Here is an 18,245-nt window from a genome sequence, read left to right on the forward strand (position 1 = left end):
GATAACGAAATTACATTGACGCGGGACCCGTGACACGTCATCATCACCGGCAGCAATGGGCGACAAAATAAACACCGTCACTACTTCCTCACGCGATACCGACACGCCGTACGAGATATTACGTTATTGATCCGGCCGTCGACTCTCTAGATCGTCATGTTGGCTACTCTGTTGACTGTTGATACCGCCGACGCCACGAAATCGGCGATGGTGCCACCGGTAGCGAGCAAACACGACCCACATTATCCTACGCTCCTACTGGACGCCATTTTTATTGTCGGTCCGCGTCTTGTCGACTTTGTTTGTCTGTGTGTGCTTTCATAAGTTTTTCTTTCATAGTTCTTTTTTTTATACCACTATCGTTGTTCGTGTGCAATCATCTCAATTTCTTTTTGTCTACAACTCTTATAGTTACCGGCGTAGTGAAATACCGTTTCCACCGTCGATCGGGCGTGTAACAAATATTTACAATCAGAGCTACTGTCGGCACTTTTGCTATACACTTCGTTATCTACGTATATCTGCACGAACATTGTAATGGCCTACAATCGACGAAGTGGTGGTGGCGGCGGCGGTGGTGGATTCGGAGGATATGGTAGCGGCGGAGGCGGCGGCGGCGGCGGTGGTTATGGCGGAGCTGGTGGTGGTCGATACAATAGCGGTGGCGGTGGTGGTTACAGGACTGGAGGTGCTGGATCTGTCAATCCATGGCAATCTAGCACTGGTGCTGGAGGCCCACTGCCTAGACAGCCACAGCAAGCTGGACACCCTCCACCCACTCAATTAGCAATGGCTAGTAACATAATCAGCAAGTTATTGACATCGTCTAATTCCATGGTACCTAAGTAAATCTATTAAAAATAAAAATTTATTTAATCACTTATTAGTACATTCACTGCGACTGTTAGTCATAAGCGACAACAGCTTTGTTGAAATAGAAGTTCTCTGATATGGTGACGTACTTCGGTAGAGTTATTATTTTTAAACACTCCTATCTATAGAAAATATTTGTTATTTGAGTTCTCTCCATTTTAAAACAATTATTTTTGTTGTTGCTTTTTTATCTTGTCAAATAATTTGTTGTCTAATATTGTTAAATGCCTAAATATTTTGATAGATAATATAATATTCTACGTCGATATTATTTAAAATAGTATTATTTCAGTTAGTGCTACAAATCTAGTGTCTCTTGTCATATGTAAACATTAATTATATAATTAATATAATCATTTATATAATATAAATGGATAATCCAATGGGTTATACGAATAAAAGATTATGAAAAATAACAAGGAATATTGACTTCGGATGATGTAAAACATATTATGAATTGATCTTATGCTGAAAATGTGTACAGTGGAAGTAGTTAGAGTGAAGGTAATGTAGTTAATGGGAACAGTAGTGAAAATGAGAAAGAGAACTCAGAACCAAATGTAGTACCATAAACAAATGTTAGCCACTTATAGAGAAATATAAATACATTTTGTGATACTTTCAATGTGTTACAACTAATTTTTTGACGCATCAAATGTATTAATGAATTAGTACTTGTAATACTTGTAATTATTTGACAATTCTTTATTCTTTTATTAAATATTATATATTTTTTTTTAGCCTGGTAGTGGTTATGGAGGCGGTCCTAATCGAAGTGGTAGTTGGGCCAGTGGTGGTCCTAGAATGTCACATTTACCAATGCGTCAAAGACAAGATGGAGGATACAGTAAAGACAATAGGGTATTAAAATATATATATATATATTGCTTTAAAATTTTAGCGATACATTTTTTTTTTTTTTTTTGTTCTAATTTGTAACCGATTAATAAATTATGCATATTTAATTAATAAAATTGTTTTTAGCGACGCGGTGGTGATCCACATAATAGATTTTCTGGTGGTGGTCGTAAATCTGGTGGAGGAGGAACAAAGGATGGAGATAAGCGTAAATCTGCTGGAAAAGTCACTGATGAAAACAAAAAAGGGTATTACTTTATTTATTAATATTATGATATTTGTAGGTTTCTAAAAAGATGTATAACACCTTGTTGTGTCCATTTGGCTATTAGTTTCAATTGTTGATTTTAAGAAGAATTATATTCATACTAGGCAATAATAAAAAATAAGTACCAAAACATAAGTATTTTATTTGCAAATTAAGCTATTAAATTTATTTAAGTTTTTACACAAAAGTATGTACAAGTTAATAAATTGAACGTAATTATAATTAAATTAATATATTAATTAATGCAATGAAACTCTCCCAATAACTGATGATTGTTTAGGAACATTTACATTACATTTTAATGGTAAGCCGTTCTAATAACAGAAACCTATATTTATGTGAGTTTAAATATAATGACACAATTATAGAGAAAAATGTTCATTAACACGTTGACGTCCGCGTATATTTCAGAGGTCGCGCCTACCCAGCCGCGTAAATATTGATAACATAACGCTTGTGACGACCAGGCGTCGTCATCGGCCATGTAATATACTATACTGTCTAATGGCCGTTGACGACCACGTGTCGTCATGTTTTATAAATTGCATATAAGAAATAATAAAATTTAAAAATATAGTATAATATAATAATAATAATACTTTATTGACTTTAAAAATATTTTATTATAGTATAAAACTAACTTTGAATACTTTGAATACTAATTTATGTAATAATATAACAAATAATAAAATAATAAAATAAATGGTATTGTGACTTCAATACAAGAAAAACATAAAATAAAATTTATACCTATTTAAAATAATGAAAACCATAAAAAAAAATGTATAACAAATGACTTAGACTTAAGTTTGTTTGTGAAAATCTTTAAAACAACCTTCTAAACATAAGCCAGGCTTGACACTCGGCACAAAAATATATAGTATCCTTACGAATTCCTTTTGAATAACAATATTTGCACCTTTTGTACATATATCTTTTTTTACTATTTTTCTGAACTTTTAACGGTAAATGAGTTTCAGAATACCTTTTTTTTTGAATTGACTGGAATATTTTGACTATCAGGCAATAACCCTTGTATAACTGCAAGCCTGTAGTCATACAATTTCATTTTTTTAACATGTTTGTTGTACAAGAAATATGAGTTTAACAATAACAAGTGCATAAAATGTAGGCCAATTTTTTTATACCATCTTAGAGTTTTTCTCTCAAATGGATAATACGAGGACATTTGGTCTTGCCTATCTATACCTGACATGTTTTCGTTGTAATTTTTTACGTAAATGGGCCTTTTTTAACTTTTTTTTTTGTATAAATTTCAATCATTTCATGAGGAAATTCGGTACTAATCATTAAAACGTCGCGTTTGTCCTTCCATTTGACGACACAAATACCATCACTCGTATACCTACAAATACTTTCGCCTCTTTTTAATTTTTGTCTTATGACATCTATAGGATTATTTTTACGATTCTGCCTTAAAGTTCCCGTTACGTATGTTTTCTTTATCAACAAGTTTCTAGATAATTTCACACTGTTGTAAAAATTATCCATAAATAGAAATCTACCTGTATATAATAATCCATTCATAAGGTTATCTACCACAAACTCTGTATGAGACAAATCTTCGGATACGTCATGACCTTTCCCAGAATACACCATTACTCTATGAATAAGTCCCCATGGTTCGGTGAGCATGTACATTTTTACATCGTACTTGTGCCTTTTATTTTGTATGTATTGGCGAAAAATTAATCTGTCATGCCATAAAACCATTGATTCGTCAATCGACAAATTTTTGAATGGTTCATAGATTTCTTTCATTTTTGAATTAAAATAATCTAAAATAGGCTGAATTTTATATAACCTATTTTTAGGAGCCAGTTCCCCCTCTTTAGTGTTACGAGAAAAATGTAAAGCCCGAAGTAACAACATGAATCTATTTCGACTCATGTACTCGCGGAAAAATGGGATGTTGAATAACATGTTTGTCTTCCAATAATCTTCTATCCTAGCTAGTTTTATTGCACCCATATGGAAGAGTAATGAAAAAAATAACTTCATTTCCGATTTATTAGTATCAAACCAAGTAGAAATTCGCGCATTATTTGAAGTAGTACTAAGTAAAATATCAACCGCATAAGCATTTGTTTCTTCGACAAGAAGGTCCAACAATTCGTCAGTAAATAAAAAATTAAAGTAATCTATAGGTTGATCTCCTTCTGGTATATATTTTATACCAGGTGTACCTATAAAGAAAATATTCTCTACAGTCGGGGATTTAGTAAACCAGTCGTATTGATTTTCATTACAACTCAACAAATTATTATCAATACTGCACGAATTATTATCTTCATTGTCTATTTCATTTTCATCTGATAAATTACCTGTATCCAATACATCATCATCATCATTCGAATCAATGCCGAAATCTTCATCCGACGAAAACTTACCATTTTCTAAAATATCCAGTAACTCGCTATCAGATAAAATATTTGTTTTCATACTTTTTTGAGTGTTAGAACTCGTTGACGAGCTATCTTGAAAATTCATATTATTATAATATACTATATAATACTTATATTAATGAATTCCATATAACTATAAAACACTTTTAAAGTAACACGTTCACGTGTTAAAATCGATTTTAATAGAAAAATAATAAATGTTTATCTGCTATACACTATTCATATTGATAACGAATTTATAAGCATAAAAATGCCGGGAAACCGAAACCAGCTGTTTGTTTTTGTTCTAATACTTATACTGAATGGCCGTACTAAATATAATAATCGTTCGCCAACAGCCGATTATTTTATATAACATACAAAAATAATTGTGATATGACGACTACGAATCGTCATCGGCTGGGCGCGCCCTACATCGGATGACGACTACGCGTCATCACCGGCGTTCAACGTGTTAAAATTGTTATGGAACAGATAAGGTAAGATAACAAATAAAAGCAATCTTTATAACAAAAATATCAATGTGCCAATGTTTTGTGTATTTCGTTAGTGAAGGTTTTCAATGCTATAAGTTTATTAAAACATAGGGGGTTGTTAGTTCGTGAATACATTTTAAATTTCTGTCAAAACAACAGAAACTTAGAAGTTTGCATATTTGTAGAAAATTTTCGTGTCGGTGAAAAAACACAGATCGCAAATAATAAAGATGACATTTATAAAACGTGGATTAAAAATTGAAATGTCATGCTTAATTTAATAAATTAAAGTAGTGAAATGTAAGGACAGTGTAATTTATTACGAACTGTAAGTCTGGTGAAACAAAATTTAAGAAAAAATTACCTGTTTTGGGAACACGAATATAGGAAAAGAATTCAATCATAAGATTATTGATTTAAATGATATAAATGAATATTGATATAAATGAAATCATAAGATTTCATTTATATCAATATGTAGGGATTTATCAGCCATTGTATAAAATCTGTTGATGATAAATAATAACATAATAATTAAATTTAACCTACTGTATATTTTTTGCTTAAACACATTGACTATGAATTTCAAAAATGTTTCTTTGAATAGCAAATAAAATAATGGTGACTGAGGTGTGTACTGTTCAGAAATTTCTCTGTATTTACAATTACTTAAATTGTTTATAGAATCCATAGTTTATTATTTAAATTACATTAAAAATCAAAAATTAGAAATGCTTGTAGTGAATTTTTTTAAATTGCTTAAATTTTACAAAATAAAAATACTCATTTAGAAAATCAACAGGATTCGATTTAATTACAGCGAAAGTCGCTAGATGCTTATCAAAATGTGCCATCACCTTCCTTACTCACATTTTCAATGCTTTCCTAAGACTCTTACTTCCCCTTTCTATGAAAATTTTCTAAAATCACCCCGATTCCAAAACCGAATTAACTACTTGAATCATTAATAAACTTTTATACCCCGATTACCTTATTGCCGTTTTTCTGCTAAATACTTAAACGTTACTTAAACGTAACCTTCCTAATATGTTTGAAAAAAAAATCTTATCAGACTATCAATTTGGTTTTCGTGCTAAATAGTGATGAGAGTAATCGAATAATTCGATTATTTGAAAAAAAAATAATGGTATGATTTTAATAATCCAAATATAGGTACCAGACATATTTATCAAAAGTAAATTAATTGAATTTGAGTATTTTACTCATTGTCCATTATGTAGGTACTAAATAAGAAGTTAACTGTCTAACAGTATTGTATTATTATTTATTTTATTTTTAATCATTGGTATAATTTCCGGTATCTGTAATCGTCTTACTAATTGGGTTAATACCTATAAATTGCATTTGGATTGAAAATGCATTTCATTTTCACGCTTATAGATAATCATTTGATTATTTATACAACCAGTTCAAGCAGTTAAATCATGAATCATTCGATTATTTTATTATTTTGTTTTCGACTATTAATCATTTGATTATTCAATTATTTTGATTTCGTTTACTGATTTTTCGATTATTCCCATAACTAGTGTTAAGCACTTGACTAATAGCCATAGAGTTGTTGACGCTGTCTCCTTTACCCTTGGAAAAAACGTTACTGTATCTGTGCATTCCTTGACGTATACCAGGCGTTTGATAGAGTATGGCATAAGGGTCTGCTATACAAATTAAAAAAGTTCCTACACCCAACATATTATGTTATACTTAACCATATTTCGCAGACCGACACTTCCAGATTCATTATGGTTCTTCAGGCTGTAATAATGTAATAGGAAAATAAATATAGATTCAATAATTCTATATGAACTGGCACAAGTTTGTCTGCATAGTTATAATGGCTTAAAGATTCTTTAAAATTAAACATTTATGATTTTTTTTTAATTTTTAAATTATAATATTTTAAATTGGTTATTTTAGACAAAATGAACGTGAAAGAACCAAGGAACAACTGGATGCTGACAAAAAAGCATCTTATGTTGGTGTTCCTTCTGCAGTACTTTATTGTCATGTATGCTTCAAACATATGTGGGATTCCGAGGTAATAATCACAATATACCACTAAATTTGCAATCATTAATAATGTATTATTTTAGTCTTTTGAAAAACACGTTCGTGGAAGACCTCATGAATTGATGATGACTTACTTAGATGAAGCTTATAGAATGCGAGTTGATTTTATGAGACATCAAATAAAAGCTGTTGAAAATCAAAGGGAAATTGACTTGGAACGTGTAACAAACAATAAACATAAATCAAACAGTGGAAATAAAAATTCAGGAGGAAATTCTAATTCTTCCAAACCACTCTTACGTAGCTATTGTCCTATGTGTGATGTACGTTTTTATGGTCCGCTCACGGGCCATCGGAAAAGTGATAGACACAGGGTATAACTTAATATTTGAGTATATATTGAGCTATATTATAAGAAATTTGTATTGTATCTTACAGAAGCTTAAACAATTTTTGCATCCTGAATGTAAATTGTGTGATTCATTATTCCATACTAGACTTGAGATGGATGAACATAAACTTACTGCTGGACATTTGAAGGTCAATAAATCTTTTTAATGCTAATCTAAAATATTTAGTTAAATCATGCTAATTTTTATGGTTATATTGCAGAAAGTAGCTGAATTACGCACTATAGAAAATCCTCATTTGAAAGATGATGAGTTTGATTTGATTGATATGATTAAAATCGAAGGTTATTTAATTGAATTATTTATCTTATTTAAATCCTAGAAAAAATATTTTTATAAATTTAAATGTGATATTTATTTTATCTTTTTTGTATAGAAGAAGAGCAGCAAGATCATGATCAAATGCCTGTAGCCAAAAAATACGAAATGCTTGGTGACCGTGACGCAAAAAAATTAAAATTAGAACTGGAAGGTGGTAGTGGTGAAAAAATTCGCAATGAAAAGAAAAAATCTTCGGAAACTGATACTAATGTAACTGTTACTGCCACTGATACAACTGATGAGAAAATATCGGAAGAAAAAAATATTGAAAAGAAAGAAGAAGAAATGGAAACATCAGATGTGGCTGCAACTGATGAATCAACTGCTGAAGATCCTACTAATGATCAATCCGTTAAAGAAGACAATGCTACTAACTCCGAGTTAGTTGCTAATAAAGATCAAGTTGCTGCTTATGATCCAAATGTTGCTATTGGTAATATATTAAGTTGAATTTGTTATTAATTATATTTAGATTAATTTTTCACAATATTAAATATTACTCTCATGATTAATAACTGAACAATTTGTAGCAAAAAAAATAATTTGACCTTAAATCAAACAGATAGTCTCTCTCTCTCTCTCTCTTGGCTTTACAATTCTTTAAAAATTTTGGCCGCCACCGTCACTGTTCTCCAATAAGCACGATCCTGGACTCTATTTTCTCAATCCATCATTAAGTCTTTCTAATTCTTTTCTTATTCCATCCATCTCTCTTTCTAGGCCTTCCTCTTGGTCTTTTCCCCGTTGATTGCCATTCGATTGCTATTTTCGTACTAGTGGTTTCTGTTTTCTGCATAGTATGACCAAACCATTTGAGTCTTTGACACTTAATATGTCTTGTTAACAACGAAACTTCAGTGATTTATCTCAGTTCAGTATTTTTGTTCTGCGCCATCTGTTTAGCTCACTATTAAATAAATCATTTTGAGTATTTTATTTTTAAAAACTAACGGCTATTTTTCTAATTGTAAAGTAGTGGGCCATATTTCACATCCATAAGTTACTATTGGTCTTATTATAGTCATGTACAGTCTGATCTTAGTTCTTTTGGAAAATTCTTTTGGTTTTAAAAATGTTATGCGAAATACGCCCTCTCTGCCTTTTGTATATGACTTTTGACTTTGGAACTTCAATCATTGTTGTTAGTAATCATCGTTCCAAGATATTTGAACTCTTTAACTTAATCAAAGTATAGTCATTGATAACCACTTTTTCTTCCCCATTGGGAAGTAGTTCCATCACTTTCGTTTTATCTTGATTTGTTTTTAACCCAACTGATTTTATTCTGCTCAATCATTTCCATGCTATCTCCAATTAGGTTTAAATCCTCAGCAAATCCTAGTATATCAATTTGTATAACGCCAATATTGGTTCCCAACCTGTTATTATTTTTTTTACATTACGTATTATTTTCTATAATGTTATATATCAGGGATGGGCAATTTAAAGTTACTAAAGGGCCAATTTTTAGAAAATTAAAATCTAGCTGGCCGGAGCATAGAAAGAAAAAAAAAGGTCATTCAAAATATGAATTTTAATTAACATTTATATATACGGAATTAATAAATTCGATATAAACAGCTATGGTTGAAAGCTATACGTATACATGCATATGACATTTAAATATTTAACGATATTTAATTCCAAATAACAATTATTATATCAATAAGTTGGACGATAAACTTAAAAATGTTATGATGGAATTTTAAAATATAGAACGGGCCAAATAAAAAAGGCTCGCTGGCCGCCAGTTTCCCACCGCTGCTATATATAAATCAAACAGATAATATGATTAATAATTATAATTAAATTGGTGGGTAAAGCGAATAATTATTATAATAAGTTCACATTGTCAAGTTTGCTACCTCTGATATAGCCGATACAGCTGATTTTTGTCAAATGTGCATGATAACGACTTATGATATTTCACCTAATTTAAGGTTATTTATTGTTCTTTATGGGGATGGCAGTTAAAACTTTCACGGGCTGTAGTTATTTAATACAACTTAAAATGATTATGGGTAGAAGTTGTTTTTGGTGGGTTTTAATATATTTCTTTCACGTATTCCAAATGTATTAATTTTACAAGACAATCATTTTGATAATAATTAATTTTTTAGTATACAATAGATCGACATTAGATTTTATAAAAAATTCTGGCAAATGTTAATGATATTAATCTTAAATTGTATAAATATTAAGCAATGCTTTTTTTTTTAAGTTAAAATTTTGAGAAGGGTTGGAACACCAGGACTGTGTGGTTATTTTTCCTCTGTAATAATCGAATTAATATTAATAATTAATTAATAATTAAAATTAATATTAATAGTAATTAATAAATAAAAAAATAAGCTATTCAATTATTCAGCTGTACGATTATTTGAATATTGTATTTAAAATAGTTGAATAATCATTAAATATTATTAAAAATAATTGCTCAGTTCTAGTTGGAACATCCAAAATCCTCCTCCTTGGCACGTCACTCAAACTTACTCAGTAACACAAATGTTTTTAACATGTTATACTAATTATTATATACTTATTAGAATGATTCATTGAACCATATTTTTTTGGTTGCTAATAATAAGTTGTATATTTTTAACAGGAAAAGAATTATTAGTTGCTTCAAAGGGATTTGTATGTAGACTGTGCAATTGTTTCTTACTTGATGAACAACGTGTTTCGATCCATTGTCAAACTGCTGCTCATTATATTAATTACACTACTATGACGAAAATGAAAGAGGCCACTGCAGGAGGAAAAAAACGTAGCATTGACCAGGTAATTGAAGAAGACAATGATAACAAACAAAATGAAAATGTTATGGAGAATGAAAACAGTAATAGTATCAAAAGTGATAATGTTAAAACTGAAAATGAAGAGGAAAATAGTTCTGAGGTTAGCTAAAAATAAAAGCATAGTTTTATTTATATTTTAATTTAAATTATATAATTTATGAAAATGATGTCTAAATACATTTGTATTTAAATAATTTAGGAGCCAGCAGTTAAACGTGTCAAATTGGATGATGATGAAGACCAAAAAGAATTTAAAATGGAAACTGAAGAAGAATCTAAAATAGACACTGATATTGAAGCAAAGCAAGAAGCTGAAGGTTCTGAAACAGAAATATCTCCAACTGTTGAAGCACCGGTTGTTGAAGAAAAGCCTGCTGAAGTACCACCTCCAGTGGCACCAGCAGTTACAACACCTACTAGAGGACGTGGTGGTGGTAGAGGACGTGGAGGACGAGGTGGTGTGGCTAGACGTGGAGCTAGACGTTAAGATACAATTTAAAATTTAAATATTCAACAGAAATTATTAATTTACAGTAGTCTAATCTGATTTATATAATTTTTCATTTATTATTTTAATTAAATATATGTAATAACAATTTTCTCCTGGACTATGATATCAATATTTTTACCTCAATTATATAATTGTATTGTATTTACTCATGCACTTTATGATTTTTAAAATGTCTATATATAGTTTTTACGTGTAGTAACAATAATTTTAATTTATAATATTCTTTACGTGGTTGTATTTAAGTTAAAAAAAATAATCTAATTTAGTACAATAATATGATAGTTGTATCATATTTTAAATTTTAATATTTATACTACAAAACAATATTGTTTCGACTAAGATTTTTTTACGTTTAATATATGTGTGTTTAAATATTATTTCATTATATTTCTGAGTAGGTTAGTATGAAATTAAATCTTATTTTATAAAGAAAGGACTTAATTAATTATATTAATTTTAAAAATTTAAATAAAGTAGTTATAGATAAAACAATTGTAAACATTAGAAGGTTTTTTTAAATACAACAATGATATAAATACATTTAAATTATATACTGATGTCCGATAATTTTTCAATATAATTTATAATTGTGTGTCATTTTATATATTTTATTTTATTTTTTTGTCATTATGTACAGTTTTTCCTTACTTAATTATTCTCCTTAATTTATCTTTAGTCTTTTATACAATTGGTGACAGTAGCCATTCTACAGGATATTCATAAATAAAGTCAAACCTCCCCCATTCCATAGCATTTTTATATATTATATACATATAGATTAAAGGTATGAATGTATTAACTTATAAAATGTATCTTATAATAATAATTACAATTATACGAGTTGTGTGCATCCTAGACATAGATTATGATAATATATTATCTGTGGCTAAAACGAAAAAAATATTTTGTTATCAAATCATGAGTTCAAAAATTTGCAGATAGGTGTTTTTGGGCCAACGATATACTAAATTAAAAAAAAAAATTCCCAACCTAAGGGAGGGGCGATCCACCTATCACCACTCCTTATTTACCGCCACTGACCGGTGATCTAATATATTAGATATTTATGTATATATTACATATTTATGTAAGATATTTAAACTTCGTAAATATCAACTAATTAATATAGATATATTTTATATAAACCATAATAAATGCTTTAAGTAACATGCTTAAAAATCAGTTCACTTAGTATGCAAAATTTCAAGATTTGAGAAGAAATTATTTTTTAAATAAGTATTCAAAATATATAGTATATAAATATGTACATAAATTAAGTATTGAGTTATCAATATAGTTGCCCTTCGAAATAATCACTGACTGACACTGTTTTGTAATATTTGTATTCGAAAAAATAATTTCTAATAGATCATATTTCTTAAGCATAATATAAATAATAATTATTTGATATTGAAAATCCAATATTTATACGGAATTTTTTTAAATATGAAGTTTTGATTTTGTTTTAATTGAAAATAATATTAATTTTACTTAATATTGATTTTACATTTTCTAGGTATATTTATGTAAAATACAACACCAAAATCAATTTTCTGTTAAATCTGAAATAATTTTCAACAGTAGGTAAGTCACCTACTACATTGGGTTAGTTTCAGTTGATAGTACTATAAGATCTCGATAATCCGAACGAGATTTGAGAAAGGAGTCATTCGGATTATCTATGGCTTAATAAAAACATCAATTTTATTGTAATTTAAATTACGAAATTAATTTTTATCTGTATTAATCATGTAAAAATTCGAAATTTAAAAATACAATGTATACAAAAAATTATTATAATTATATATGTGTGTATGTACAGCCAGTTAATATAATATTTATTACATAGTATGTACCTTATTGATTAAAATATATATTTACTATTATTATGACTTATACATATGTATTAATATAGCAATTCGATATTTCTCAAGCTCGTTCGGATTACCGTGTCTTTCGAATTATCGAGACCCTACTTTATATTATTAATTATTTATTTTTATTATTATTGTATATATTGAAATATAAATTTAATATTTTATTAGAATTTCATTGCTGTTCTTAGAATAACTATTATATATACTATATTCTAAACTAATTATAATTTTAATTTCAATTCTATTTTCCAGATAAAGAATTTCAAAAATAAATATTTCATAGACTTACCTTTATAAAACATGAATTAGGGCATGTTATAAATCAGAGATGGCAAACTTTTTGAACACTGCGTGCCCAAAGTTACCTTTTTTTTTTTTATAGAGCGTGCCATGAAAAAGATATTAAAAATATTATATTTTGTTATATTATAATTTGATTGTATAATTAATTTATTAGTAAAAAGGTTAGTTTAGGTACATAATTATAATAATATTGCTTTGTTAATTATTTATATTATACTATAGGTCCTATAATATATAATATATAATAGTAGAAACTTTCGCTTACCATCTCGGGCGCCGTGTGCCATGGATTTGCCATCCCTGTTATAAACAATCAAATTGATAGGCTCAAAGACAGGAATTTTTAGAATCACAGTGTACTAAAAATATTGACTCATTTAACAATTTTTCAACATTTATCTGTATTAAACGATTCAACAAATTATCAATTTATTTTAGACAATTCTATTGATCTTGATACATTTAAAAACATCATTTTGGGAGATTTAACTTTTCGTAAAATTTTTGGTAATAAAACAATTTAAATTTATACTAAAATTATTGCTATAATTATCTGATATTTTAGGTAAGCAAATTATCTTATATTGGTGGTCAACACCCAAAATCTATGGTCAAGCGGATCATAGCATAATTTTTTAAAGACAAACTGTTATGAGAATTCTTTTTCACTGGCAAGAAAGGGAAAAAGAAGTTTTCTGATTTGCAACATGCTTGATGATTTTTGGTAAGATATTAAAATACAAAATATTCTAATAATTCTATTTCAAAATTACGATCCCTATTTAACATCCAGTCAGTGGCACCGGAACAATTTTTAAATCGTGGGGGCAGAGCACAGCTACAAATATAGAGGAAGGTAATGTAAATTAAAGAAGGAAAACCTTTCAATTACTTTTTTCCAATTTAAAAACTAATGTCAATAAATGTATCTTGTAAATGTATATAATATATATTTGTTTAAAATATTTTTTAATTTATTATGACATTAAAAATAATTTATAAGCTACAATAAACATGTATTATTATTTAAAAACTACCCATGGAGTACGATAACAGAATTGGTATTTCTGGCGGCTGCCACTGGCCGTCGAGTATTTATGGGTACGTCCCTTTTTATATCATCATTAGGCGCGAGTTAACCTATTGCATTTTTAGTATACAAATAATATATTCCATTAAGTTTAACATTTCTTTTAAAAATAAAATGTATAGTACAAGTCAATCATTAAAAATAATGTACAAAATAATTCCTACTGGTTTATTATCTATAAATATTTACAGAAGCATATTATTAAATGTATAAATCAAATAATATGTTAAAACTGTCAGTAGACAGTGACTTAATTAACATTCGGTATATTATGAATTACCTACCGTTACTGTTGTCTTTTGTATTTTTAGATATTTTCTGAAAAAATGCTGTTATTTTACTTCGTTTTATCTTTGCCACGTATTCACAAATCACAATTATATAAATTATAACTCGACTGTGTCCGATCACATCGGTTGTTGTAAACAAATGATTCTTGAAATAGATTGAATAGGTAAAAATCTATTGTACAGTCGTGACAATGGATTTCCTATACTAAAAGCTATTTTATTTTGGGTGTTGTGATTAAATGCTAAATCGTTTTCATTTTCTAAATAAAGATTAATAATTAATATTGCTACTATAAACAATTATTATCTCCATGTTATCTTATTCTTATATACATACCTCATATACTACATAAAATATTAACTACTACATACATAGTACATGCAAGTTATTTTTAAATAAAACTATTATTCATGTTAATTCTTAAAAACAGACAGTTTATTAAATATATTTGATTTTTCTTTCTATATTCAACATAAAATTAATATAAAAGATGGCTTATGTATTTTAGTCACGGGTGCGTAAATTCTAGGAAAATGTCAGTGGGGGGCTATGTCCTCAAGGAATTTTTCCCATGGGGGCAGTTGCTTCCATTGTTCCGGCGTCCATACATCCAGTCTATGTAGAGATGTATTAAATTTACTATGACTTTTAATAACATCTAGAAATGAAAAGTTAAATAAAGTTTAATTTATAATGCATTACTCAATACCAATCAACACGTTTTTTTTCACATTAAAAAAAATGTATTTTTTGATATGAGAAACCATTTAGATCTAGTAATGCTCCCAATTTATTTACATAAAAATACTTCAAAATTTTTAAGTTTAAAACTACTTTACAAAATGAAATTGTAGAAACAATTAAATATACGCTTGCTCAAGCCCCATTTAATATCAAGAGGAACTTGGAAAAATAAATTATTATAATACCTTAATAATATATTTTATGATTTAATTTTAAATAAAATTAACTGTATGATATACAATGTACACACATTATCAAATTATATTGTTTTTATAATAAAAAAATAATTTATTTTTAAGGTAATCTTTTGGTTATTATTTTGCTTATTATTTGTTTTATTATAAAAGGTTAGGTATATGATTTCATTATTTTTTATAAAATAGTTATAAACGTTCATTAAATATTAATTTTTATAATTAATCAAATATTAGTTTATTTTGGTTTTACAATTTAATCAACAATAATGGTATATTTATTAAACTTTAAAAATCATAATTACCATGGGCATGCGCACGGGGGGGGGGGGTGCCGAGTGTGGCCGGGCAACCCCTGAAATGTTATAAATGGGGCCCAGCAATTTAAGTCTAAGAGTATGAGACTGGTATTTTAACTAATGTTGTTGAAATCAAATTAATTTTTTTCTAAAATATTTGGTAAAAAATCAATTATATTTCGTAATAGAAAAAACTAATCTTAATTTTCTAAATTACCGTGTAAAAACTTATTACGATAATATAACAGCTACAATTGATTGCAAAATTACAAATCATAAATAATTGAAGAAAATATAGGAAACTTAAGGAAAACATATTCATTGGAACTAAAGCCGGGCTTACACTAGGGTAGTATTCGACCGAGTCACTATGTTACTAAATTGAGTACTAAATTGCGTCAAGTGTTCATACACAGTACAATAAAATTGATTGGTGTTACTTTATATACATATATACTACTATAATAACTAGGTAGGTCATCACTATCAGTATTAGTTACAAGGCATACTTTTTCAGTTCTATCAATGTGTTTTTTTATTTTTATAATGTTAGCTGTTGTTGTTTTGTGAGTTAAAATTTGTGTAGAAGTTTGTAGTATAAATTTGTATAGATATTTATAGCTTATAGGTTATAGTATACATACGTATACAAAATTTTGAATTTTATTTACTATTTATGTTTACTACAATTTATATTAAATGGACAAATCAAAAATACAAAAATTAATATCAAAACGTTGCTTGTCAATCATTAGTTAGAAATTATTGGATTTGATAAAAGAAGAACCAAAAAGAATGAAAAGAATTCAAATAAGAATATAACTGGAAAAGAGATGTACACACGTGTTAGGAATTTACCTTTAAACAGTGGCGCATTTAAGGGGGGCGAAAGGGGCAAATGCCCCGGGTGGCGAATTTTTGGGAGCGGCAAAATATTCTAACTTTTATTATTGATGTGTTCATGATTTTTTTAATATTCATATCTTTTTCGATATTGTTTAGTATTTTAAAAAAATATTGTTGAGCATTTAATAAGAAATTAAAAAAATTATACTATACCTTGTCACCTAAGTAATAGAGAAAAAGCAAAATAGGTATATTACATTTATTATTCGATATTATATTTTCGTTCAATGTTTATAATAAATACTCGGGTTCACAGAATGCGGTATTCACTTTAGGGCACATTTAAGAAGTTTACAAAAGGAGTAAAATTGTACCTAAAAGTGTTCAATGTATGTTAGCTTTCATAAAAGTGAATAGTTTAATTGATGTATATTCTCATATTGATTTTGCTCTTAGGATGCTACTATATATGTACACCTTCAAGTAATTGTTCAACGGAAAAATTATTTTCTACATTAAAAAGGGTCAAAACTTATTTAAGATCAATAACGAGAGAAAATCATCTTAATTAATAAACAACCTTCAACATTGAAGCTAATTTAACTAAAACTATTAATTTTAATGATATTATTGAACATTTTTCTTCACCGTTTACTAAATTTAATATTTATATATATATTTTTAAGAAAGGAATATTCACTGAAAAAAAAAAATTAGGTTAACGTTAGGATACGTATTACTATAAATTTATCTAATACAATATCGCAAAACAACTAATTTATAATTTGTTTCATAAAATTAATTTTTTTATTGCTTAACTTTGAATTTATTTATATATTTATATATATATTTTTTTTTTGGCAAGGGAGAAGGGCGGAAAAATTATTTTGCCCCGGGGTGCGTATATATTAAATGCGCCACTGCCTTTAAATGAACTAATAAAAAATGATATTGCTAAATTTAACAACTGTATGTGAATGTCTCCAAATATGTTTCTTACTTTACTTCAGGGCCATAGTAATCAAATATAGCGCCCGGGGCGTAACTTCATCAGTGGCGGACACAGGATTTTTTTTCGGGGGGTGGGGGGGGGGTGTCAAGGTAAAAATATAACACATTTTATAATTAAATTATGCAAATCCTTAATATATTTTGACTTAAATAATAGCATTGATAATAGAATAGACTATTATATAATCAATGATACTAGGTATACAATACTAGCTCTTCATATTTCAAACTTGTAACATTTGTATATTTTAACCTAGACATCGGAGAAAATTTAAGGGGGGTTACAATCCCTCCCCCCCCCCCTTCCTCCACTGAACTTCATCATACGCCCTTAATACATTAATATAAAAAAAAAAAACACAAAAAAACTGAATTTTTTTTATAGATATAATATAAATAGGTAATAATTTTTCTTTATAATTATGTAAGCGTTATTTAATTTAATTTAAATCAATTACTTATTAAATTATAATTATTTATAATAACTATAAATAGGTTCATAGGAATAACATAATAATATTTATAAGTTATCTAAGTAATTACTTAAATACATAATATTGCTTTTTACTTTTAAGTAACAATTAAATTGCAAATGTTTCATTTTTGCGCCCGGGGCGT

General features: G+C 28.1%; 1 protein-coding gene across 2 annotated transcripts; it reads left to right on the forward strand.

Annotated features, from left to right (window-relative positions):
* Positions 1-215: 215 nt before the first annotated feature.
* Positions 216-11,024, forward strand: LOC112681830 (zinc finger protein on ecdysone puffs-like). 2 transcript variants are annotated; one of them, XM_025552154.1, is made up of 10 exons: positions 216-837; positions 1,615-1,734; positions 1,858-1,979; positions 6,840-6,960; positions 7,016-7,306; positions 7,371-7,472; positions 7,545-7,626; positions 7,719-8,096; positions 10,269-10,444; positions 10,661-11,024. In XM_025552154.1, exons 1-10 carry the CDS (start codon positions 538-540, stop codon positions 10,946-10,948), a joined length of 1,980 nt encoding a protein of 659 aa, XP_025407939.1. In that variant the 5' UTR covers positions 216-537; the 3' UTR covers positions 10,949-11,024. The 2 variants fall into 2 exon arrangements, with proteins under 2 accessions (XP_025407939.1, XP_025407932.1); XM_025552147.1 differs by having other exon boundaries at positions 217-837; positions 10,269-10,561.
* The last annotated feature ends 7,221 nt before the right edge of the window (positions 11,025-18,245 follow it).

This window comes from Sipha flava, unplaced genomic scaffold (assembly GCF_003268045.1).
Source record: "Sipha flava isolate LNK unplaced genomic scaffold, YSA_version1 103_pilon_pilon, whole genome shotgun sequence".
Classification (NCBI taxonomy): Eukaryota; Metazoa; Arthropoda; class Insecta; order Hemiptera; family Aphididae; genus Sipha; species Sipha flava.